This window comes from Lolium perenne, chromosome 5 (genome assembly GCF_019359855.2).
Source record: "Lolium perenne isolate Kyuss_39 chromosome 5, Kyuss_2.0, whole genome shotgun sequence".
Classification (NCBI taxonomy): Eukaryota; Viridiplantae; Streptophyta; class Magnoliopsida; order Poales; family Poaceae; genus Lolium; species Lolium perenne.
Window position 1 is genome coordinate 62,275,676 of NC_067248.2, and position 25,213 is coordinate 62,300,888.

The following is a 25,213-nucleotide window of genomic DNA, read 5'->3' on the forward strand; positions in this document are numbered from 1 at the left end:
CACTTGAGGTGGGATTCCCCCCTTCCATGTGGAGGGGTGGCCGGCCCCCTTTGGTGGACTCCACCTTGGACTCCACCCTCTAGGGTTGGCCGGCCATGGGGAGGTGGAGTCCCTCCGGGACTCCTTCTTCCTTAGTGATTCCTTCCGGACTTTTCTAGAACCTTCCGCAAAATCACCGGATCATTTTAAATCTTATAAAATGACTTCCTATATATGAATCTTATTCTCCGGACCATTCTGGAACTCCTCGTGATGTCCGGGATCCCATCCGGGACTTCGAACAAAACTTCGAACTCCATTCCATATTCAAGTTCTACCAACATCAAACCTTAAGTATGTCACCCTACGGTTCGCGAACTATGTGGACATGGTTGAGTACTCTCTCCGACCAATAACCAATAGCGGGATCTGGAGATCCATAATGGCTCCCACATATTCAACGATGACTTAGTGATCGAATGAACCATTCACATACGATACCAATTCCCTTTGTCACGCGATATTTTACTTGTCCGAGGTTTGATCATCGGTATCACTCTATACCTTGTTCAACCTCGTCTCCTGACAAGTACTCTTTACTCGTACCGTGGTATGTGGTCTCTTATGAACTTATTCATATGCTTGCAAGACATTAGACGACATTCCACCGAGAGGGCCCAGAGTATATCTATCCGTCATCGGGATGGACAAATCCCACTGTTGATCCATATGCCTCAACTCATACTTTCCGGATACTTAATCCCACCTTTATAACCACCCATTTACGCAGTGGCGTTTGATGTAATCAAAGTACCTTTCCGGTATAAGTGATTTACATGATCTCATGGTCATAAGGACTAGGTAACTATGTATCGAAAGCTTATAGCAAATAACTTAATGACGTGATCTTATGCTACGCTTAATTGGGTGTGTCCATTACTCATTCATACAATGACATAACCTTGTTATTAATAACATCCAATGTTCATGATCACGAAACCATGATCATCTATTAATCAACAAGCTAGTTATACAAGAGGCTTACTAGGGACTCTTTGTTGTTCACATAACACACATGTATCAATGTTTCGGTTAATACAATTATAGCATGGTATGTAAACATTATCATAAACACAAAGATATATTATAATAACTATTTTATTATTGCCTCTTGGGCATATCTCCAACATCTATAGCTAGATTTCTTCCATTTGCTTTTCAATATCTTTCCATCCGCCCCACTGGTTACCAAAGCAATCCTTCATGCTACCAAACAAAGCGGTCTTGGGTTCGAGTCCTAGCCGCACCCTTTTTTGTTTGTTCATTTTTCACCATTTTTTTAAACACCCTTCTCATCTGCCCAAAGCCAAACCTTGTGGGTCCCACGCGAAATGGCCAGCAACGGTCCTCTTTTCAAACGCGTCTCCGCCTGGTCCCACCTGAAACAGCCGAGTCCAGGACGTTTGACTTGAATGAAACGGCAGACTCACGGAACGAGTCGTTGCACACATACTAGTGGCAAAACTTAGAACCATTCTGCTCTAGTGGCAAAACTGAGTGTTGCGCGGGCTGTAGTGGCAAACCAATAATTAACCCTACATTTTTTATTCTTTTTCTGGACTCATCTTATAAACATTCTTGTTCAAGCAGTACTTTGATATGTTGTCAGAACAAATTTTAATTTTAAAGTTCACGTATTTTGCTCCTTCGCAGCAACGCGCGGACATTGTCCTACTACTCTCCAAAGTGCCAAGAGCTACCGTGATATCATTTTCTCTTGCAGAGGAGACCTTCAGTTCGATCGGACCAGCACCGTTCTGGACATCAGAAATGTACCAACGTCCGCTCTTCCGGGCATCACTAGGACCGCCTCCACCCTTCTGCCCTGGGACATTAGGAGAGCACCTAGTGCAGATGGATAACCAACTATGTCTGGTCCGAGACCTTCATAATAATCGCAATGGCGGTTGCATTTTGGAAATATGGAAATTGCCAGACTCCACCTCTTGTGCTTGGTCACTAAATCATCGGATTAATTTTAACTCCGCCTATGTTGTCTCAACATAGCCGGTCCCAAGCCCGAGTAAAGGAGGAGGGTTGTGATAGGCGAGGCGAGCCAATGTAAAAAACCCAGTCACTCTTATGGAGATGAAACCCAAAGGAACCTCGTTGGGGCGTAACCCTCTTAGCGACGCGCCACATCGGAACCCGAGTGTGGTGTCAAATGGGCAAGGGCCGGGCCGTCACCCCCTTGGTGGCGCGCCGTATCTTGATCTGGATACGGTGATAAGTGAGCAAGGGTCGGGTCGCCGCATCCTTAGCAGCGTGCTGCACCGACGCCCCGGTGTAGTGAAAAATGAGCAAGGGTCTCCGCATTTGACTCGCTGAGTGCGGAGGGTAAGGAAGTTAGCCGAGCCTAGGAGGATACGCTTAGGTAGCTGGAACATAGGGTCCCTGACGGGTAAGTTACGGGAGTTAGTTGATACATCGGTGAGGAGGCGTGTTGATGTCCTATGTGTCCAAGAGACCAAATGGAAGGGACAGAAGGCGAAGGAGGTGGAGGATACCGGTTTCAAGTTGTGGTACACGGGGACAACTTCAAACAAAAATGGAGTAGGCATCTTGGTCAATAAGAGCCTCAGGGATGGAGTTGTGGACGTCAAGAGGCAAGGGGACCGGATGATCCTTGTCAAGCTGGTTGTTGGGGACTTAGTCCTCAATGTTATCAGGGCGTATGCCCCACAAGTAGGCCACAATGAGAGCACCAAGAGGGAGTTCTGGGAAGGTCTGGAGGACTTGGTTAGGAGGGTACCTATTGGTGAGAAGCTCTTCATAGGAGGAGACCTCAATGGCCATGTGGGTACATCTAACACAGGTTTTGAAAGGGTGCATGGGAGTTTTGGCTATGGCATCAGGAACCAAGAAGGAGAAGATGTCCTGAGCTTCGCTCTAGCCTATGACATGGTCGTAGCTAACACCCTCTTTAGGAAGAGAGAATCCCATCTAGTGACGTTCAATAGTGGTCTACACTCTAGCCAGATTGATTTTTTCATCTCTAGAAGAGAAGACAGATGCGCCTGCATTGATTGTAAGGTGATACCTGGAGAGAGTGTTGTCCCTCAACATAAGCTGGTGGTTGCTGACTTTCGCTTTAGGATCCGTGTCCAGCAGGGTAAGCGCGCCAAAGTCGCTAGAACAAAGTGGTGGAAGCTCAAGGGTGAGGCATCCCAGGCTTTCAGGGAGAGGGTTATTAAGGAGTGCCCTTGGGAGGAAGGAGGCGATGCAAACATGATGTGGACGAGTATGGCGACCTGCTTGCGGAAGGTCGCTGTAGAGGAGTTTGGGGTGACTAAGGGAAGTAGAAAGGAAGCCAAGGATACCTGGTGGTGGAACGATGAGGTCCAGAAGGTTATTAGGGAGAAAAAGGACCGTTTCAGATGCCTATATCTGGATAGGAGTGCAGCTAACATGGAGAAGTACAAGGTGGCGAAGAAGGCTGCAAAGCGGGCGGTGAGTGAAGCAAGGGGTCGGGCGTATGAGGACCTCTACCAACGTTTAAACACGAAGGAAGGCGAAAGGGACATCTATAAGATGGCCAAGTTTAGGGAGAGGAAGACGAGGGATGTCAACGAAGTCAAATGCATCAAGGACGGAGATGATCAACTTCTTGTGAAGGATGAGGCGATCAAGCGTAGATGGCGGGAGTACTTTGACAACCTTTACAATGGAGAGGCTGAGAGCTCTACCATTGAGCTAGACGACTCCTTTGATGATACCAGCATGTGCTTTGTGCGACGTATCCAGGAGTCTGAGGTTAAGGAGGCGTTAAGGAGGATGAAAGGCGGCAAGGCGATGGGTCCTGATGGTATCCCCATCGAGGCGTGGAGAGGCCTTGGAGACGTAGCGATAGTATGGCTAACTAAGCTTTTCAACCTCATTTTTCGGTCAAACAAGATGCCCGAAGAGTGGAGGCGGAGTATTTTAGTACCAATCTTCAAGAACAAGGGGGATGTTCAAAGTTGTACTAATTACCGTGGAATCAAGCTGATGAGCCATACTATGAAGCTATGGGAGAGAGTCATTGAGCACCGCTTAAGAAGGTTGACAAGCGTGACCAAAAACCAATTTGGTTTCATGCCTGGGAGGTCTACCATGGAAGCCATCTTCTTGGTACGACAGCTGATGGAGAGATACAGGGAGCAAAAGAAGGACCTTCATATGGTGTTCATTGATTTGGAGAAGGCCTATGATAAGATACCTCGGAATGTCATGTGGTGGGCCTTGGAGAAACATAAAGTCCCAATAAAGTACATTACCCTCATCAAGGATATGTATGATAATGTTGTGACAAGTGTTCGAACAAGCGATGGCGACACTGATGACTTTCCAATTAGAATAGGGCTACACCAAGGGTCAGCTTTGAGCCCTTATCTTTTTGATTTGGTGATGGATGAGGTCACAAGGGATATACAAGGAGACATCCCATGGTGTATGCTCTTTGCGGACGATGTGGTGCTAGTCGATGATAGCCGAACGGGGGTTAATAGAAAGTTGGAGTTGTGGAGGCGAACTCTCGAATCGAAAGGTTTTAGGCTTAGTAGAACTAAAACTGAATACATGAGGTGCAGTTTCAGTTCTACTAGGCACGAGGAGGGAGAGGTTAGCCTTGATGGGCAGGTGGTACCGGAGAGAGACACTTTTCGATATTTGGGGTCCATGTTGCAGAAGGATGGCGATATCGATGAAGATGTGGGCCACCGAATCAAGGCTGGTTGGATGAAGTGGCGCCAAGCTTCTGGCGTACTCTGTGACAAGAGAGTGCCACAAAAGCTAAAAGGCAGATTTTATAGGACAGCTATCCGACCTGCGATGTTGTATGGCGCTGAGTGTTGGCCAACGAAGAGACGACATATCCAACAGTTAAGTGTAGCAGAGATGCACATGTTGAGATGGATATGTGGCCACACAAGAAAGGATCGGGTACGGAACGACGATATACGGGAGAGAGTTGGGGTAGCACCGATTGAAGAGAAGCTGGTCCAACATCGTCTGAGATGGTTTGGATATATCCAACGGAGGCCTCCGGAAGCGCCGGTGCATAGCGGACGGATAAAGCGTGATGAGAATGTTAAGAGGGGTCGTGGTAGACCAAACTTGACATGGGAGGAATCCGTTAAGAGAGACCTGAAGGTTTGGAATATCGACAAAGATTTAGCCATGGACAGGGGTGCGTGGAAGTTAGCTATCCACGTTCCGGAACCATGACTTTGCTTCGAGATCTTATGGGTTTCAACTCTAGCCTACCCCAACTTGTTTGGGACTGAAAGGTTTGGTTGTTGTTGTTGTTGTTGTTGTTGTTGTTGTGTGGCAAGAGATTTACGTCAGCCACAGGTTGTGAGGGTTATTGGTTCTACTGGCAATAGCAATGGCAATGACAATGGCAGGTCAAGGAAGAAGATAATCGTCGCTACTAGTCAGCACAAATTTTTTGACAAGTTTCTCAAGAAGGTTCACACATATGACCTTAGCTCCGAAGCTCTAGAGACCATTCTTTCAATTACCGAGACACACACATCACTTCAAACAACGAACCCTAGTTCAAGATTCAGTTTATTTGAAGACAGCCTTGCTCCAATGCATAAAACAGATTTAGAGTAGATCCCTGTCAACAATTCCGCCTCCCGGCTTAAACTAGATGGTTGCGCTGATTGTGTTTTGATTCAGCTTTTAACAATTCAGTGTCCTGTAATTTGGCTACAGCTAAGTTTATGCATGGTTGTGTTGGGAGTTGGTGATATTGGAATATTTGGATGGGTCTTTAGTGGTTGTCATACATGTATTCATCGAGCTTTTATGATGCTAAGTTCATTTTTTTTGTTGATCTATTACCTGCCACCACCAGAGGATTATTGAATTCCTGCAAGGAAGGTAGGCCAATGATTATTAGCTCGGAGACTCAAAAGTTGCTGGAACAAGCAACGATCAGGGAGACTCAGCAAGGTTTGAGAGAACTTGAGTTTGCTTTTTAGGGTCTTTGCTTCTGGTGACGCATGAACGATCTCACCCTACCGCCACCACTGCTGCAAAGCAACTAAACTACAGGAATCCTCCCAGTCTAGATAGGATCTATGTTCCTGTTTGGCGATATGATGTCCACAAGTATTCATCAGATGGAAAGGAGTGCTCCTATCCAGGACGATCTCCGGTATAAGTTTATTAGTAATACCCTTTTAAGATTGCTTAGCACATTGCTAGCTCTTCCGCGCATGCATAGCTATGTTTTTAACTAATCTATGGATTGGTGATTTTTATGCTATCGCTATCTTAATACATGTTACTATTTCTTTTAAAATTTATTGTTTTGTATAAGCATTGATTAACACAGACATTTTCATACATGTTACTCCCATTTTACGATTTTAACCTTTGTGGCATACATATGTGCAACCAACTTAACTGACTACTCCCTACACATCGCAGATAAATGTCGTTCTGGACATTGACACGGTCTTTAAGATGTAGCTTTGACTAATGGCCACTAGTTTTTACTATAATATAATTGTAAAACACAAACCATATATTATATTATGAATGTACTTTTCAAGACAAATCTAAACATATGATTTACAAGTTCTTAATAGATAGATAGAAAAATGACTGAATTGCAACTAAAAACTATGCAAGCCATCAAGAATAATAATAATAATAATAATAATAATAATAATACGGTTCCATAAGTTATGTGAGAAAGATTAAGCTCCAGTAGGCAGTGACTATATGGGAAAGCTTCATCTGAAGTAGCTTGTGGTTGTGCCAATCGTTGGCACCATTCTCTTCTTCAATTAAGTCTTCAAGCGGTAGTTAACAAGAACTTCTCTTTTTTAGAGCGACCTGGGCAGACTGAATCCCACCATTTCATGATCTGAGCAGCTTGTACTCAGATATTGATGATGATCAAACCTACCCCTAACTTGATCTGTATGCTGAGCCCAGCGATAGTTCAATTCATTCCCATTATCCCTATATTAGAAGCCCTGGAGACGATATTAAAACTATTGCATCCTGATGTACATCCATTATCATGTTGCTATGTTCCAGCATCTTGCATGTATGCTCTTACCTCTCTTATACTTTTGTTATCTTGTTCCATATTAAACACTGTAAACAAATTTATTGTTGTACTTTTAACACTTGCTGATTATTGTATGTAAGCATAGGGAAAGGACCAAGCTATAACCAGTCATCTGAATACCTATGATGCTAAATTGGTAATAATGAACTTGTAATAAGTAGGGTCCATGCTGAATGGAAGATCTGTAGTAATCAACACATACATTTTGACCAAGATTTTGATGTATCGGTAGATAAGGCATGCTCACACTCCAAAATCTATAGAGAGAAATCTCACATGGCGCATCGAGATCTAGGTAGATTGAAGCCTACCGGTAGAACCACTTTGAAAGAGACATGCATTGAGAAAAGAAAATTTGAAAGGAAACATCACGCTTGAAAACAACACCTATTTCAGTTATATGAAAACCTTATTGTCAGACAACCAGCAAAATTGGAAACATAAATAATTACTATCAATTCTGGACAATCCTTACACATGAAAGATATAATATACACTCCAACAGATGCAATGATTATTTGGTATTTTTGCAGGACTTGAAGTTAGTTCCCTAGGTTCCAAATCTTCTTTTGATGACTGTTATTTGAACACATCATTTTCCTACCTATGTCCTCATGTTAATGTTAAGGAACAACAATATACTAAAAATCAGTGGCTCCATTATAGAAACAGATATTCATCCAATGAGTAACAGAACATAGAGATTTAAAACTATAGAACTGGGAGAATTTGAATGATCTAACAACAAGTCAGAACACATGCATAACAAACACTGTTGGTAAGGATGCTATGGAAACAACTTTACATCGATAAGGGCCCACTTGGAATGATCTTTTGTATACCGCGCGGAGTCGAATGATACGGGGCATGTAGGAGTTTTAGCGTGGCCTGTAGGTCCGTAATAATTACCTCTGTTTTTGAGTAAAACACAGGGAACCAAGCGGCGCCTAAATGATGAGTAGTCAAGTATTGTTTTCAATAAAAGATAGTGCACTGAAGCATAGATCGGTTTTTCATACCCATTAGGAAACATGCATGGAAAATCACAGAAATCCAAAGAGTCGCGTACCCACTGTCAAATAAACATACGTCAAAATGTCAAAAAATTCCAAAAAAAAGAGTCATCATTATAAAATGAGCCATGACTTTATCAAAACAGACCAATGCTTAGAACCCAAGTACAAATATTTCCAATATTAGTAGCCATGATTGGTGGGGGTGCCAAGCTTAAAAATATCCTATTATATTTGGCATTTAACCATAATTGGTACAAATATTAGCAGCTAAACAACATTTGCATATTGAGGGCCCTATTCATCACATTTGAAAACCCATTTGTTGACAATGTAGTATGTTTTTTCCTCTTACTCTTTCCGAGTCAACTAATAGTTTCTTACGTTTGAATAGAATATACCATTTGGACTTTGTGAGCATAATTTAATATCAGAAAGCAAAATCCCCAACAAGATCCAAGAATCATGCCAGCATTTTACATGCAAAAGTAGTACGTCGGCACATCCAAAGCTAACCTGCAGTCCTAACTTCATGGTTTGAGTTGTAAGGTCCCACTTGATATAACTCTGGTATCTCTCACAAACTTGTATCCTGCAAGTCAAACAAAAGCTTTTAGACAATATACATGAAGCAAGAAGCATTATTTTGTTTCACTCTGACGAATACATTTAGCCCAAACATTTACCTCAGGTGCCAGATCAAGATCTTGGGCCATATTAATCTTCTCCACAAGGTAATTTACGTAAAGGTGAAAATATGAATCGAACTGTGGACAAAAGAGAAAAATATTAACCTCTACACCATTGCACTTGACAACCAAACATTGTTATCAGATTCATATTTTACATAACAAGGCTGAAAATTGAGATACCTACAAGTTAATGTGCTCAGACACCCATTTCTTATACATGTGGTCGGACCTTGTAGTGGAAGGCAGCCTGCAAGGGTCATATTTTGTACATCGTGGACAGTTAGTCTCGTAACAGGACACATACAGTAAGTACTATAAACTAGCGTTCAGCTCGTAACCCAAGCAAATAAAGCATGTGAAAAAAAAAGTGTACAAGTCAATATGCAAATAATAGTGTTCTGAATAATGGTTTTTGAGATGCAACTTAAATTCGAATTTCAAACAATAACAACGTCCTTGGCCCCAAAACAGACCAGATAAGCTAGATATGCAACCCAGTAGAACTAGAAGCTCATTTAGGCAAGCTGAATTCGAATGCTACATTGATAACTCCGTTTACTTGGTTTCTTTGCCTCTTAAGGAAAAGGAGTACCGTAATGTAAGAATTACTACTGTGATTCACTGATTCTAATTTATGATTATGGCACATGTATTGCTGATTCCACACTCTTGTATCCAAAATAAATGTTTCAGTGTATTCCAAGGTATAGGCTATTCAACTACCACAAAAAAGGTAAACAGTAATCCTACATAACTTGCCCCTATAGGGGACTCCCCATATAACAGTAATCTTCACAAAGCTGAGTAACAAGGGAAAAAAAAGTAAACAACAGTCTAGATTCTAGAACACAAGGTCAAGTTATGATAGCAGCTACCTCAATAGGAGCAGACCTTACAAGGTGATCGACCTACAAAGCAAAGGTAAGTGAGTTAATTGTTCAACATAGACACAACTGACATATATTACATAATATCACTTACGACTGCACGCATCTCCCAAGCATCATCCTCATTGGCATCGCTTCCAAACTCAGTCAGTTCGTAGCACAACACTTCATGATCATTCTTTATATGCTCAAGCACAGATTCATATTTCTGGTTTCTAAAATAGATTTCACAGGCAATATAGCCATAGAGTTTACACCTCTGCTGAAACTTTTCTTTCTCCTCGAGAAGCATCATGCAATCGCTTACAGCGAGCTCTATCTGAAAGTAGAGCATCTTCCGGAAACCCTTATTGGTGATGGCGATAGCCTTGGCGAGCACTCGGTCTTTGGTGTTCGTGTATTCCGCTTCCGTTAGCAACTCGCGGAAGAAGTAGACGTACTGATTGTCGCCCTTGTAGGTGGTCGGGCGCACCCACGTATAGTTCCACCTATAGCTGCCGTTGGGGAGGGTACTGAACTACGGATTATCCAAACCCACACCCAAAATTCCCCATGAGGCTGAATTTTTAGAGCACCTGCGCTTTGCGCACCTGTACAGTGCACTCTTCCACCATCGCATGTTCTATTTAAGAGGGTCCCACTACAATTGGTCTTTTTCTTGCCATTTTTTTTGTGGGTGGCACAGAGACACAGTGCAGCCATGTGAGAGAGAAGAGAGACATGCATATCTCCACTTCAAAACAAAAGTAAAAAATAAAATCTTTTAAGAGAGAGAGTGAAGTAGAGAGGAGAGAGTACGGTGAAACTTGAGTCTTCAGAGAAATGACGGCAGCTTATTAGAGAAAGGAAGGAGAGAGAGCGACAAGTTTCTAGAGAAAGGAAGAAGGAAGAAAATACATAGAGTTTGGAGAGAGAATAAAATTTTCATACAGAGAGAGATAGTTTGGAGAGAGTATTGACTTTTCTGATGGAGAGAGATGCAGATTATGTACATGCAGTTGGCAGGGAGTGGAAACAGTTCACTGCTCGGAGCCTCGGACGCGATTTTTTTTTAAATAATACACATTTTTTTGTTTATTTCAGAAATAATACTCGGTTTTGAGATATTTCAGAAATAATACACTGTCGGGTTCAGGAAACCCGAAATTTGAAACTCGGGGTAGAGGAACCCGAAATTTCAAAAATCGGGGTAGAGGAACCCGACTAATCCTGTTTCCGCGCGAAAAAGAAGGAATTGGGGTAGAGGAACCCGAAATTTCAGAATTAGGGTAGAGGAACCCGAAATTTCAAAAATCAGGGTAGAGTAACCCGAAATATGTGGGAATCTCGGGGTCGCCTAACCCGATTCACTAATATCGGGTTTCTAAAACCCGATTCTTTCTTTTCCTTTTCTTTTTCCTTTTTCGCCCTCCCGCCAAAAGAATAAGTCGGGTTCCTCTACCCCGATTTTGAAATTTCGGGTTCCTCTACCCAGAGTTTTAAATTTCGGGTTCAACGAACCCGACGGTGTATTATTTCTGAAATATCTCAAAACCGAGTATTATTTCTGAAATAAACAAAAAAAAGTGTATTATTTAAAAAAAATGCGCGGACATATGCACTGTGCACTGTTGGATCATCTCACATGCAATCTGGCCTACTACACGTATCTTGAAGGGACATTCATGGTGGAGATAGGGGTGCGTAGAGCGCAGGTGCTTCACCACACTTTTCTCATTCCCCATACCCATATATTTTAAGATTATCCATACCCAAATATTTTGGGTATTACCCGGTAGATATGGGCATTACCCATCTCTGCCCAAAGGTACGACGGCTCTGCCTCGACGCGCGCGGTGGCGGCGTGGATGGCGGCAACCACCCCGCCATAGCTCCAGCCGGACCTGGAGCCTCGGGAACGCCCAGAGCACCATGTTCCCGAAGAAGTCCATGGGCAGTTGGGCACGTTCGGCCTGGCCCTGCCCCTGCAGTTCACGGTCACCCTAACTCGTCTGGCTCCAGCCCGCGCGCCGCCGTAACTTTATTCCATACGTGCGCCAGCAGGCACTGGAACATGCTGAAGCGTGCGCCGACGCCCACGCAGCGCAAAACGTGCTCGCGGTGTGGCCGTCGGAGATGCGGTGGTGGCAGATGACGCCGATCAGGAGGCGGCCGCACCTGTGCCGGGTGAGCTTGACCCGCAGCAGCGCCTGGCGCTCCAACTCGCTCACCCAGCACGCAGCTCCTTCTTGCTAGGCATGTTCAGCCAGTGGAGGGCCGGACGTAGTGGCGGGAGGGCGCCGGCGGCCGGCAGCTGGCGGCGTGGCGATTCGGGAGGTCACCGGCGGCGCGGCAAACCAGAAGATTGCCGGCGGCGCGACGAATAGGAGGTGCAGGCGAGAGGTCGCCGGCAGAGCCGATGGTTGAGTGCGGCAAACGCAACGAAGCATAGATAGAGAATAGATTCCATCGATTTAGAGAGAAAAGGTAGTGGCCCGAGATGTGCTAGCTGGGTATGGACAATCAGCGGATAAGACAGTAATTAACCTCCCCATGCCCAAAGTCAAATGGGTAATTTATGCTCTATCCGTATCCTCCCAAAAAAGTGGGTATGGATTTGGTGTGGGTAAGAGCATCTCTACCAGACCCCGCATCGGACCCCCAATAACCGTCGTTTTCCCGGCTTTGGGGTGGGCTGAATAACTGCATATGGGGTTTGGGGATCTAGTAGAAATGCTCTAAATTGCTTCAGCATCTCCGTTGGCTATTAATAAAAGACGCTCAATCATGTACCACCACCAGCCGCTGCAAGTAACAGTGATCCTCCTCTCTGACGACGAGGATGACAATATGACCATCATCCCAGGTGACGACGCCAAGTCCGGCGACTCACCTAATGATGACAAGACCAACTCCAACGACTCATCTTACGATGATAACACCAACTCCAGCGACTCACCTGCGACTTGGAGATCCCACCCTCCCATTATTTAACCCTCATGCCTTCTCCGACAACCTGATCCTCCTCTCTGACGACGAGGATGATAACCAATCCCAAGAAGTGATCGATCTCTCCGACGATGATGGCGACGTGATTATGGTCGAAGCTGACGACCAAGTCGTCGATCTCTCTGACGAGATGATCATCATCGCAACTGACCACCAAGTCGTCGATCTCTCTGACGAGGATGACAATATGACCATCGTCTCAGGTGACGACGCCAAGTCCGGCGACTCATCTAGTGCTGACAAGACCAACTCAGGCGACTCACCTGATGATGACAATACCAACTTCGGCGACTCACCGTCAGGTCTTATCATCGTCAGCTGAGTCGCTGGAGTTGGTGTTATCATCGTAAGATGAGTCGTTGGAGTTGGTCTTGTCATCATTAGGTGAGTCGCCGGACTTGGCGTCGTCACCTGGGATGATGGTCATATTGTCATCCTCGTCAGAGAGATCGACGACTTGGTGATCAGCTGCGACGATGATCATCTCGTCATCCTCGCAAGAAAGATTGACGACTTGGTCTTCAGCTTCGACCATAATCACCTCGCCATCATCGTCGGAGAGATCGATGACTTCTTGAGATTGGTCGTCGTCCTTGTCGACAGAGAGGTGGATCAGGTTGTCGGAGAAGGCATGAGGGTTAAAGAATGGGAGGGTGGGAGCCATCGTTGTTACTTGCGGCGGCTGGTGGTGGTATAGGATGGAGCCTCTTTTATTTATAGTCAGCGGAGGCGAAGCAATTTAGAGCATCTCTAGGAGATCCCCAAACAACATTTGCATTTTTGGAGGGCCCTATTCATCACATTTGAAAGCCCATTTGTTCACAATATATGTAGTATGTTTTTTACTCTTACTCTTTCAGAGTCAACTAATAGTTTCTTATGTTTGAATAGAATATACCATTTGGACTTTGTGAACATAATTTAATAATACTACAAATAAAGTGTTTTTCACATATCAGAAAGCAAAATCCACAACAAGATCCAAGAATCATGGCAGCATTTTACATGCAAAAGTAGAACGTCGGCACATCCAAAGCTAACCTGCAGTCCTAACTTCATGGTTTGAGTTGTAAGGCCCCACTTGATATAACTATGGTATCTTTCACAAACTTGTATCCTGCAAGTCAAACAAAAGCTTTTAGACAACATACATGAAGCAAGACAAATGTATTATTTTGTTTCACTCTGACGAATACATTTAGCTCAAACATTTACCTCAGGTGCCAGATCAAGATCTTGGGCCATATTAATCTTCTCCACAAGGTAATTTAGGTAAAGGTGAAAATATGAATCGAACTGTGGACAAAAGAGAAAACTATTAACCTCTACACCATTGCACTTGATAACCAGACATCGTTATCAGATTCATATTTTATATAACGCTGAAAATTGAGATACCTGCACGTTAATCTGCTCAGACACCCATTTCTTATACACGTGGTCCGACCATGTAGTGGAAGGCAGCTGCAAGTGTCATATTTTGTACATCGTGGACAGTTAGTCTTGTAACAGGACACATACAGTAAGTACTATAAACTAGCGTTCAGCTGGTAACCCAAGCAAATAAAGCATGTGGAAACAAAGTGTACAAGTCAATATTCAAATAATATTGTTCTGAATAATGGTTTTTGATATGCAACTTAAATTCGAATTTCAAACAATAACAACGTCCTTGGCCCGAAAACAGACCAGATAAGCTAGATACGCAACCCAGTAGAACTAGAAGCTCATTTAGACAAGCTGAATTCGAATGCTACACTGATAAATCCGTTTACTTGGTTTCTTTGCCTCTAAGGAAAAGGAGTCCCGTAATGTAAGAATTACTACTGTGATTCTAATTTACGATTATGGCACATGTATTGCTGATTCCACACTCTTGTATCCAAAACAAATGTTTCAGTGTATTCCAAGGTATAGGCTATTAAACTATACCACAAAAAAGGTAAACAGTAGTTCTACCTAACTTGCCCCTATAGGGGACTCCCCATATAACAGTAATCTCCACAAAGGTAAACAAGAATCTAGATTCTAGAACACAAGGTCAAGTTATGATAGCTACTACCTCAATAGGAGCAGACCTTACAAGGTGATTGACCTACAAAGAAAGCAAAGGTAAGTGAGTGTTAATTGCTGAACATAGACACAGCTGACATAGATGGATTATATAATGTCACTTACGACTGCACGCATCTCCCATGCATCATCTTCAATTGGCATTGATTCCAAGCTCAGTCACTTCGTAGCACAACACTTGATGACCATTCTTTACACGCTCAAGCACAGATTCATATTTCTGGTTCTTAAAATAGATTTCAGAAGCAACATAGCCATAGAGGTTACACCTCTGCTGGAACTTTTCTTTCTCCTCGAGAAGCATCATGCAATCGCCTACGGCGAGCTCTATCTGAAACTAGAGCATCTTCTGGAAACCCTTATTGGCGATGGCGATAGCTTTGGCGAGCACTCGATCTTTGGCGCCGCGGAAACCCCAAGTTCCCGGGTTTGGGAATGGCCTGGATAGGTGCATATGGGGTTTTGGGGATCTCCTAGAGATGCTCTAAATTGCTTCAGCTGGATATAAATAAAAAAGGCTCGATCTTGTACCACCACCAGCCGCAGCAAGTAACAGAGATGGCTCCCACCCTCCCATTCTTTAACCCTCATGCCTTCTCCGACAATCTGATCCTCCTCTCTGACGACGAGGACGACGACCAATCCCAAGAAGTCATCGATCTCTCAGACGATGATGACGAGGTGATTATGGTCGAGCTGACGACCAAGTCGTCGATCTTTCTGACGAGGATGACGAGATGATCATCGTCGTAGCTGACCACCAAGTCTTCGATCTCTCTGATGAGGATGGCAATATGACCATCGTCCCAGGTGACGACGCCAAGTCCAGTGACTCACGTGATGATGACAAGACCAACTCCGGCGACTCACCTGACGATGACAACACCAACTCCGGCGACTCACCTGACGATGGCAACACCAACTCCGGCGACTCACATGACGATGCACCGCGTCGGTACATGACCATGGACGAAGAGATGCAGAGCATCAACAGCAGCCGCACCTGCGGTGCATCACCGGAGTTGGTGGTGCCATCGTCAGGTGAGTCGCCGGAGTTGGTGTTGTCATCGTCAGGTGAGTCGCTGGAGTTGGTGTTGTCATCGTCAGGTGAGTCGCCGGACTTGGCGTCGTCACCTGGGACGATGGTCATATTGTCATCCTCGTCAGAGAGATCGATGACTTGGTGGTCAACTGCGATGATGATTATCTCATCATCCTCGTCCGAGAGATGGACCACTTGGTCGTCAGCTTCGACCATAATCACTTCGCCATCATCGTTGGAGAGATCGATGACTTGTTGGGATTGGTTGTCAGAGGAGGATCAGGTTGTCGGGTAAGGCATGAGGGTTAAATAATGGGAGGGTGGAAGTCATCGTTGTTATTTGCGGCGGATGATAGTGGTACAGGATCGAGCCTCTTTTATTTATAGCCAGCGGAGGCGCTGAATCAATTTAGAGCATCTCTCCAAAACCCCAAACCCCATATGCAGCCACCCTAAACCATATAATGGGCATAGAACGGCAGGTTTAGTTTCCAGCTGTTGAAGTTTGGGAAGAGGTCGGCGTAGCGAAGCTCGTACCTTCCGAGGTTGGGGTCGCAGCGGTCGGCGTAGATGATGTAGGGGATTTTGAGGGGGAATCCGCGCAGGAACTCCTGGGTGTTATTTGCGCCGTCGTACTCCGGTACTCGTACATCTTCACATGGACTCAAGCTGCTGCCGCCCCTGCCGCTCCCTCTCCACAAGGCTCTCCTCCTCAAGCTGAAGCTGCCGGTCGCTCTCTTCCTGGAGCTGCAGATCCCAGTCGAAGGGGATGAGGAAATCGTGGGGTTGGCTGTAACCCTCGGTAGCCTTGAGGTCTTCGAAGTCGAGCTCGTATCTGACTGGAAGCACATCCATCTTCGGGCAAGGAAATCTCTTATACCCGGTCGATCGTCGCAGACAGAAATTCCAGCGGCCAGCCTCAACAAATAGGCTCCGCGGGTGGAATCGTTATCGATGTGCCAAGGTGATGGCGGCGGCGGATTTGGGGAGGGGGCGGCTGAATCGCGCGAATCGAGGACATACCGCGGGAGCACGGGCTGGTGGCCCATGGCCCCTTTTTTTGAACAAAAGAAAGGTCCAGACTCGACACCGGTGGAGCTAACATTGATAAACCACGCGTGGTAGGTACAAATTACATGGAGGCCCAAAACCAAACTCGCTTTAAGAACCTAGTACTAGTATTTGAAGATAAAACCTTCACCTTTACAAATAAGACTACCAATAAAGTGTTTTTCACATATCGGAAAGCAAAATCACCAACAAGATCCAGAAATCATGTCAGCATTTTACATACAAAAGCAGTACATCAGCAGATCCAAAGCTAACCTACTTCATGGTTTGAGTTGTAAGGATCACTTAATATAACTCTGGTATCTTTCACAAACTTTTATCCTGCAAATCAAACAAAAGCTTCTAGACAACATACATGAAGCAAGACAAATGCATTATTTCGTGTCACTCCGACGAATAAATTTAGCTCAAACATTTACCTCAGGTGCCAGATCAAGATCTTGGGCCATATTAATCTTCTCCACAAGGTAATTTAGGTAAAGGTGAAAATATGAATCGAACTGTGGACAAAAGAGAAAACTATTAACCTCTACACCATTGCACTTGATAACCAGACATCGTTATCAGATTCATATTTTATATAACGCTGAAAATTGAGATACCTGCACGGTAATCTGCTCAGAGACCCATTTCTTATACACGTGGTTGGACCTTGTAGTGGAAGGCAGCTGCAAAGGGTCATATTTTGTACATCGTATGGCCAGTTAGTCTCGTAACAGAACACATACAGTAAGTACTACAAACTAGCGTTCAGCTGGTAACCCAAGCAAATAAAGCATGTGGAAACAAAGTGTACCAAATAATAGTGTTCTGGATAATGGTTTCTGAGATGCAACTTAAATTCAAATTTCAAACAATAACAACGTCTTGGCCCCAAAACAGACCAGATAAGCTAGATATGCAAATGCAACCCAGTAGAACTGGAAACTCATTTAGACAAGCTGAATCCAAATGCTACACTGACAACTCCGTTTACTTAGTTTATTTGCCTCTGAGAAAAAGGAGTCACATAATGTAAGAATTGAGACCAATCCTGGCACTAGCATCCGTTGGCTTTTTTTTATAGAAGAAAAACTCAGTGAGCATCCCCGTTGAATCTAGGATTCGAACCGGGGCGGGCTGCGTGCGCTCCCGCACCTCAAGACACCAGAGCGACGCTCTGTTCTCACATATAATGTAAGAATTACTATTGTGATTCGAATTTATGATTATGGCACATGTATTGCTGATTTCCAGTCTTGTATCCAAAGTCAATGTTTCGGTGTATTCCAAGGTATAGGCTATTCACCTACCACCAAAAAAGGTAAACAGTAATCCTACCTAACTTGCCCCTATATGGAACTGCCCATATAACAGTAATCTCCACAAAGCTGAGTAACAAGAAAGAAAGAAAAAGTAAACAACAGTCTAGATTCTAGAACACAAGGTTAAGTTATGATGGCAGCTACCTCAATAGGAGCAGACCTTACAAGGTGATCAACCTACGAAGAAAGCAAAGGTAAGTGAGTGCTTATTGCTGAACATAGACACAACTAACATAGATGGATTATATAATATCACTTACGAATGCACGCATCTCCCATGCATCATCCTCATTGGCATCTCTTCCAAACTCAGTCAGTTCGTAGCACAACCCTTCATGGCCATGCTTTACACGCTCAAGCACAGACTCATATTTCTGGTTCTTAAAATAGATTTCAGAAGCAACATAGCCATAGAGGTTACACCTCTGCTGGAACTTTTCTTTCTCCTCAAGAAGCATCATGCAATCGCCTACGGCGAGCTCTATCTGAAAATAGAGCATCTTCCGGAAAGCCTTATTGGCGATGGCGATAGCCTTGGCCAGCACTCGATCTTTCGTGTTCGTGTATTCCGCTTCCGCCAGTAACTCGCGGAAGAAGTAGACATATTGATCGTCGCCTTCGTAAGTGGTCGGGCGCACCCATGTATAGTTCCACTTGTGGAAGCTGGGGAAGAGGTCGGCGTAGCGAAGCTTGTAGCCTTGAAGCTTGAGGTTGCAGCGGCCAGCATAGATGATGTAGGGGATTTTGAGGGGGAATCCGAGCAGGAGCTCCTGGGTGTTGGCCTCGCTCTTGAAGAGACAGTATCGCGGGATGCTGGCGCCATCGTACTCGTACATCCTCACATGGACTTGGTGCTCCTCCAAGTCCAGGAATTGGTGCTCCTCGGACTTGGACGCATCTCTGGATGGAGAAGAGGAAGAACATAAAGGCGTCTCGTGGTCTAGACCCCAGCACTCTGTGGTTGAAGAATTTGCCCAGATGTCCTCCAAGTAGAGTACATCCTGCACCTGCCACCGTTCGTCAACATCCAAACGCTTCATGTGGCTCTTTTTCCGACGCTGCCGCTGCTCTGGCTGTCCGGCCGATGCTGCTGCTGCCGCTCCCTCTCCACAAGGCGCCGCCGGTGTAACCTCAAGCTGCTGCCCCTGCCGCTCCCTCTCCTCAAGGCTCCGCCACAGGCACTCCTCCTCAAGCTGAAGCTGCCGGTCGCTCTCTTCCTGGAGCTGCAGATCCCAGTCGAAGGGGCTAGGATACTCGTACCAGAGCATCTCCCTGGTTTCTCCTCCGCCAGGGAGGGCGCCGCCGGCGTCGAGGGGCAAGACACGGATAAGGAAATCGTGGGGCGGGTTGTAACCCTCGGTGGCCTTGAGATCTTCGAAGTCGAGCTCGTATCTGACTGGGTGCACATCCATCGTCGGGCCAGGCAATCCCTTCTACCCGACCGATCGTCGCAGACAGAAATTCCGGCGGCCGGCCTCGACAGATAGGCTCGTCGGGTGGAAGCGGAATCGATCTGCCAAGTGATGGCGGCGGCGGATTTGGGGAGGGGGGGCGGCCGAATCGCGGGCACTCCTATTTAACGCTAAACGCGTCAAAATTTGCTTCGAAGGAAGCAAACTACAGTATTTAGTGTCCTCAAGATCTACTAAAATAATTGGATTACTAAAAATCAAGAATGAATACTTGGAATTAACGAGGGGAGCAGTTTTGGGAATGCTTGTAATTAGATGGGCGATCTCTGAAATATTTGGAAACTTCAAAGGGATACATGGTACTAGATGGATATGCGCGCTTCGTCGCGCCACCTATAGTGCGCTAGGTCTTAGAGGTCTTGATAGCCACGTTCATGTGGGTCATAATATGTTTTTCTTTGTAGAGCTGATTATAATTCAATCAGTTTGTAATCTTTAGAAAATGGATCTCCAACCCACACCCACACACACAATGACATGCTAACATAAGTAGCAACTATAAATTGTGAGCCGCATGTAGAGGATGGGGACAGAACAGCCCTGAATCTTCCAACTTTTTTTTCATAAAAGTAATGTATATAGGCAATTTCGCTTGGAAAACACTGCCAATCACTCGAGGATCGGCCGCATTCGCTTCCTCCGCCTTCTGCGTGTGACGTGTGTCGTCCACGGGAGGACAGCGATGGGTGGAACCCACACACGACCTGATCCCCTCAGGCTGGTCATAGTGGGGAGTAATTTAGAGTAGTAACATATGTCATGTTACTAGTCTAAGTTACTATCTCCATAGTGGGAAGTAACTTATATGTGGTATCATGCATTGTGTCATATATTATGTTGTAGACTCATCATGTCTTAGGGTGTGTGATGTTATGGTAACATAGCTAGTTACCACCTCACTCTCTTTCTTCATTTATTGATATGCCATGTCACTAAAATGCCTTGAGATGTGTGATGTTACTACCTATGTTACTCCCACTATGAGTAGTCTCACATAGCTCCTCCTCCATGTACTCGTTTTCTTTCTCACGTCTTCAATCTCACACGCGTTGCAGACCTCACCCAATCCGCCTCCGCCGACCGCCACTGGTGCTCGCCCCACCTCCTACCGTCAAGCCCTTCCTCCGCGCGGGCTCGCCTACCACGCCACCGGCCGACGCCCCTTCCACGCGTGAGCTTGCCCACGACCGCTTTCCGCGTCGCCGGCCAGCGCGCCATCCCCTGATCCCCTCACGACGTTGTTGTTGGCGTCGCACGCCGCTGCTGCAAGCAGAGGGCGGAGCTGTGATACGTCTCCGACGTATCGATAATTTCTTATGTTCCATGCCACATTATTGATGATATCTACATGTTTTATGCATACTTCATGTCATATTTATGCGTTTTCTGGAACTAACCTATTGACGAGATGCCGAAGGGCCAGTTCCTGTTTTCTGCTGTTTTTGGTTTCAGAAATCCTAGTAAGGAAATATTCTCGGAATCGGACGAAATCAACGCCCAGCATCCTATTTTGCCCGGAAGCATCCAGAACACCCGAGAGCCGCCAGAGGGGGGCCACAGGGGCCCCAGATGATAGGCTGGCGCGGCCCAGGCCCTGGTCGCGCCGCCTTATGGTGTCGTCGCCTCGTTGACCTTCTGACGCCGCCTCTTCGCCTATTTAAGCCCCCTCGACCTAAAACCTCGAGACGAAAAAAGCCACGGTACGAGAAACCTTCCAGAGCCGCCGCCATCGCGAAGCCAAGATCTGGGGGACAGGAGTCTCTGTTCCGGCACGCCGCCGGGACGGGGAAGTGCCCCCGGAAGGCTCCTCCATCGACACCACCGCCATCTCCACCGCCATCTCCATCAACGCTGCTGTCTCCCATGAGGAGGGAGTAGTTCTCCATCGAGGCTCGGGGCTGTACCGGTAGCTATGTGGTTCATCTCTCTCCTATGTACTTCAATACAATAATCTCATGAGCTGCCTTACATGATTGAGATTCATATGATGATGCTTGTAATCTAGATGTCGTTATGCTAGTCAAGTGAATTTTACTTATGTGATCTCCGGAGATTCCTTGTCCCACGTGTGTAAAGGTGACAGTGTGTGCACCGTGTGGGTCTCTTAAGCTATATTTCACAGAATACTTATTCACTGTTATGAATGGCATAGTGAAGTGCTTATTTATATCTCTTTATGATTGCAATGTGTTTTGTATCACAATTCATCTGTGTGCTACTCTAGTAATGTTATTAAAGTAGTTTTATTCCTCCTGCACGGTGTAATGGTGACAGTGTGTGCATCCGTGTTAGTACTTGGCGTAGGCTATGATTGTGATCTCTTGTAGATTATGAAGTTAACTATTGCTATGATGGTATTGATGTGATCTATGCCTCCTTTCGTAGCGTGAAGGTGACAGTGTGCATGCTACGTTAGTACTTGGTTTAGTTATGTTGATCTGTCGTGCACTCTAAGGTTATTTAAATATGAACATCGAATATTGTGGAGCTTGTTAACTCCGGCATTGAGGGTTCGTGTAATCCTACACAGTTAGTGGTGTTCATCATCCAACAAGAGAGTGTAGAGTATGCATTTATCTATTCTGTTATGTGATCAATGTTGAGAGTGTCCACTAGTGAAAGTATGATCCCTAGGCCTTGTTCCTAAATACTGCTATCGCTGCTTGTTTATTGTTTTACTATATCTGTACTGCCTGCAATATCACCACCATCAACTACACTCCAGTCCTGGGCAAAGCACTTTTCTGGTGCCGTTGCTACTGCTCATATTTATTCATACCACCTGTATTTCACTATCTCTTCGCCGAACTAGTGCACCTATTAGGTGTGTTGGGGACACAAAAGACTTCTTGCTTTGTGGTTGCAGGGTTGCATGAGAGGGATATCTTTGACCTCTTCCTCCCTGAGTTCGATAAACCTTGGGTGATCCACTTAAGGGAAACTTACTGCTGTTCTACAAACCTCTGCTCTTGGAGGCCCAACACTGTCTACAAGAATAGAAGCACCCGTAGACATCAAGCACTTTTCTGGCGCCGTTGCCGGGGAGGAAAGGTAAAAGGCACTCATACTTTGGTTCCAGGTAACAGTATTTTTCTGGCGCCATTGTGTTTGTGCTCGAAGCTATTTCCTTTAGATCCTGCAATTGCAATTTTTTGTTTCTTGTTTACACTAGTTAGGCATAATGGAAAACAACAAAAATATGAGAGATCTTTATGAAATTTATCTTGAATTAGGACATGATGTGTTTGAAGAGAGAATTAAAAAATTGATTATGCATGCTAATGGGAATGTTATTAATATGAATACTTTGAACACTATTGTTGCTAATGCTATGAAAAATTCTAAGCTTGGGGAAGCTGGTTTTGATGAGCATGATCTTTTTAGTCCCCCAAGCATTGAGGAGAAAATTTTCTTTGATGATACTTTGCCTCCTATTTATGATGATTATAATGATAGTGGTCTTTTGGTGCCACCTACTATGGAGAGTAAAGATTATAATATGCCTCCTACACTTGATGAGAATAATAATGATAGCTACTTTGTTGAATTTGCTCCCACTACAACTAATAAAATTGATTATGCTTATGTGGAGAGTAATAATTTTATGCATGAGACTCATGATAAGAATGTTTCATTTGATAGTTATATTGTTGAGTTTTCTCATGTTGCTACTGAAAGTTATTATGAGAGAGGAAAATATGGTTGTAGAAATTTTCATGTTACTAAAACACCTCTCTATGTGCTGAAATTTTTGAAGCTACACTTGTTTTATCTTCGTATGCTTGTTACTTTGCTATTCATGAACTTGTTTATTTACACGATTCCTATGCATAGGAAGCATGTTAGACTTAAATGTGTTTTCAATTTGCCTTTTGATGCTCTCTTTTGCTCCAAATATTATTTCTTGCGAGCGCATCATTAAAACTGTTGAGCCTATCTTAACGGCTATAAAGAAAGAACTTCTTGGGAGATAACCCATGTGTTATTTTGCTACAGTACTTTGTTTTATATTTGTGTCTTGGAAGTTGTTTACTACTGTAGCAACCTCTCCTTATCTTAGTTTTGTGTTTTGTTGTGCCAAGTAAAGTCGTTGATAGTAAGGTTCATACTAGATTTGGATTACTGCGCAGAAACAGATTTCTTTGCTGTCACGAATCTGGGCAAAATTCTCTGTAGGTAACTCAGAAAATTATGCTAATTTACGTGAGTGATCCTCAGATATGTATGCAACTTTCATTTAATTTGAGCATTTTCATTTGAGCAAGTCTGGTGCCTCAATAAAATTCGTCTTTACGGACTGTTCTGTTTTGACAGATTCTACCTTTTATTTCGCATTGCTTCTTTTGCTATGTGGGATGGATTTCTTTGTTCCATTGACTTCCAGTAGCTTTGAGCAATGTCCAGAAGTGTTAAGAATGATTGTGTAACCTCTGAACATGTGAATTTTTGATTATGCACTAACCCTCTAATGAGTTGTTTTGAGTTTGGTGTGAAGGAAGTTTTCAAGGGTCAAGAGAGGAGGATGATATACTACGATCAAGAAAAGAGTGAAAAGTCTAAGCTTGGGGATGCCCCGGTGGTTCATCCCTGCATATTTCAAGAATACTCAAGCATCTAAGCTTGGGGATGCCCAAGGGATCCCCTTCTTCATCGACAAATTATCAGGTTCCTCCCCTGAAACTATATTTTTATTCGGTCACATCTTATGTGCTTTACTTGGAGCGTCTGTATGTTTCTTGTTTTTGTTTTTGTTTGAATAAATGCATGCTTGTGTGGGAGAGAGACACGCTCCGCTGGTTCGTATGAACACATGTGTTCTCAGCTTTTAGTATTCATGGCGAAGGTTGAAACTGCTTCGTTAATTGTTGTATGGTTGGAAACGGGAAATGCTACATGTAGTAATTGATAAAATGTCTTGGATAATGTGATACTTGGCAATTGTTGTGCTCATGTTTAAGCTCTTGCATCATATACTTTGCACCCATTAATGAAGAAATACATAGAGCTTGCTAAAATTTGGTTTGCATATTTGGTCTCTCTAAAGTCTAGATAATTTCTAGTATTGAGTTTGAACAACAAGGAAAACGGTGTAGATTCTTATAATGTTTACAATATGTCTTTTATGTGAGTTTTGCTGCACCGGTTCATCCTTGTGTTTGTTTCAAACAACCTTGCTAGCCTAAGCCTTGTACTGAGAGGGAATACTTCTCGTGCATCCAAAATCCTTGAGCCAAACAACCACTATGCTATTTGTGTCCACCATACCTACCTACTACATGGTATTTCTTCGCCATTCCAAAGTAAATTGCTTGAGTGCTACCTTTAAACAATTCAAAAATTATCACCTCTGATTTGTGTCAATGTTTTATAGCTCATGAGGAAGTATGTGGTGTTTATCTTTCAATCTTGTTGGGCAACTTTCACCAATGGACTAGTGGCTTCATCCGATTATCCAATAATTTTGCAAAAAAGAGCCGGCAATGGGATTCCCAGTCCCAAATTAATTAACAAAAATAGACACTCCTCCATGGTATGTGATTGTTGGACGGCACCCGAAGGA

At 44.4% G+C, this 25,213-nt stretch overlaps 2 protein-coding genes and 1 long non-coding RNA gene across 6 annotated transcripts; 1 reads left to right on the forward strand and 2 right to left on the reverse strand.

The window, feature by feature from the left end:
• The first annotated feature begins 2,658 nt into the window (after positions 1-2,658).
• Positions 2,659-6,482, forward strand: LOC139831500 (uncharacterized). The gene is made up of 2 exons (XM_071820791.1): positions 2,659-3,844; positions 6,460-6,482. The coding sequence occupies exons 1-2, from the start codon at positions 2,659-2,661 to the stop codon at positions 6,480-6,482; spliced, it is 1,209 nt and encodes a 402-aa protein (XP_071676892.1).
• A 231-nt stretch (positions 6,483-6,713) lies between these two features.
• Positions 6,714-9,066, reverse strand: LOC139831259 (uncharacterized). 3 transcript variants are annotated; one of them, XR_011745948.1, is made up of 4 exons: positions 9,001-9,066; positions 8,811-8,891; positions 8,641-8,716; positions 6,714-8,183 (listed from the first exon to the last, which is right to left on the reverse strand). It is a non-coding gene; the product is annotated as an uncharacterized lncRNA (long non-coding RNA). The 3 variants fall into 3 exon arrangements; XR_011745946.1 differs by lacking the exon at positions 6,714-8,183 and having other exon boundaries at positions 8,196-8,716; XR_011745947.1 differs by lacking the exon at positions 6,714-8,183 and having other exon boundaries at positions 8,196-8,716; positions 8,997-9,055.
• Positions 9,067-13,683: 4,617 nt separating this feature from the next.
• Positions 13,684-21,138, reverse strand: LOC127299335 (uncharacterized). 2 transcript variants are annotated; one of them, XM_051329280.2, is made up of 5 exons: positions 18,442-21,125; positions 18,326-18,358; positions 14,090-14,155; positions 13,907-13,987; positions 13,684-13,808 (listed from the first exon to the last, which is right to left on the reverse strand). In XM_051329280.2, exons 1-5 carry the CDS (start codon positions 19,591-19,593, stop codon positions 13,794-13,796), a joined length of 1,347 nt encoding a protein of 448 aa, XP_051185240.1. In that variant the 5' UTR covers positions 19,594-21,125; the 3' UTR covers positions 13,684-13,793. The 2 variants fall into 2 exon arrangements, with proteins under 2 accessions (XP_051185240.1, XP_051185244.1); XM_051329284.2 differs by lacking the exons at positions 13,684-13,808; positions 13,907-13,987; positions 14,090-14,155 and adding exons at positions 16,967-17,198; positions 17,297-17,377; positions 17,480-17,545 and having other exon boundaries at positions 18,442-21,138.
• Between the last annotated feature and the right edge of the window lie 4,075 nt (positions 21,139-25,213).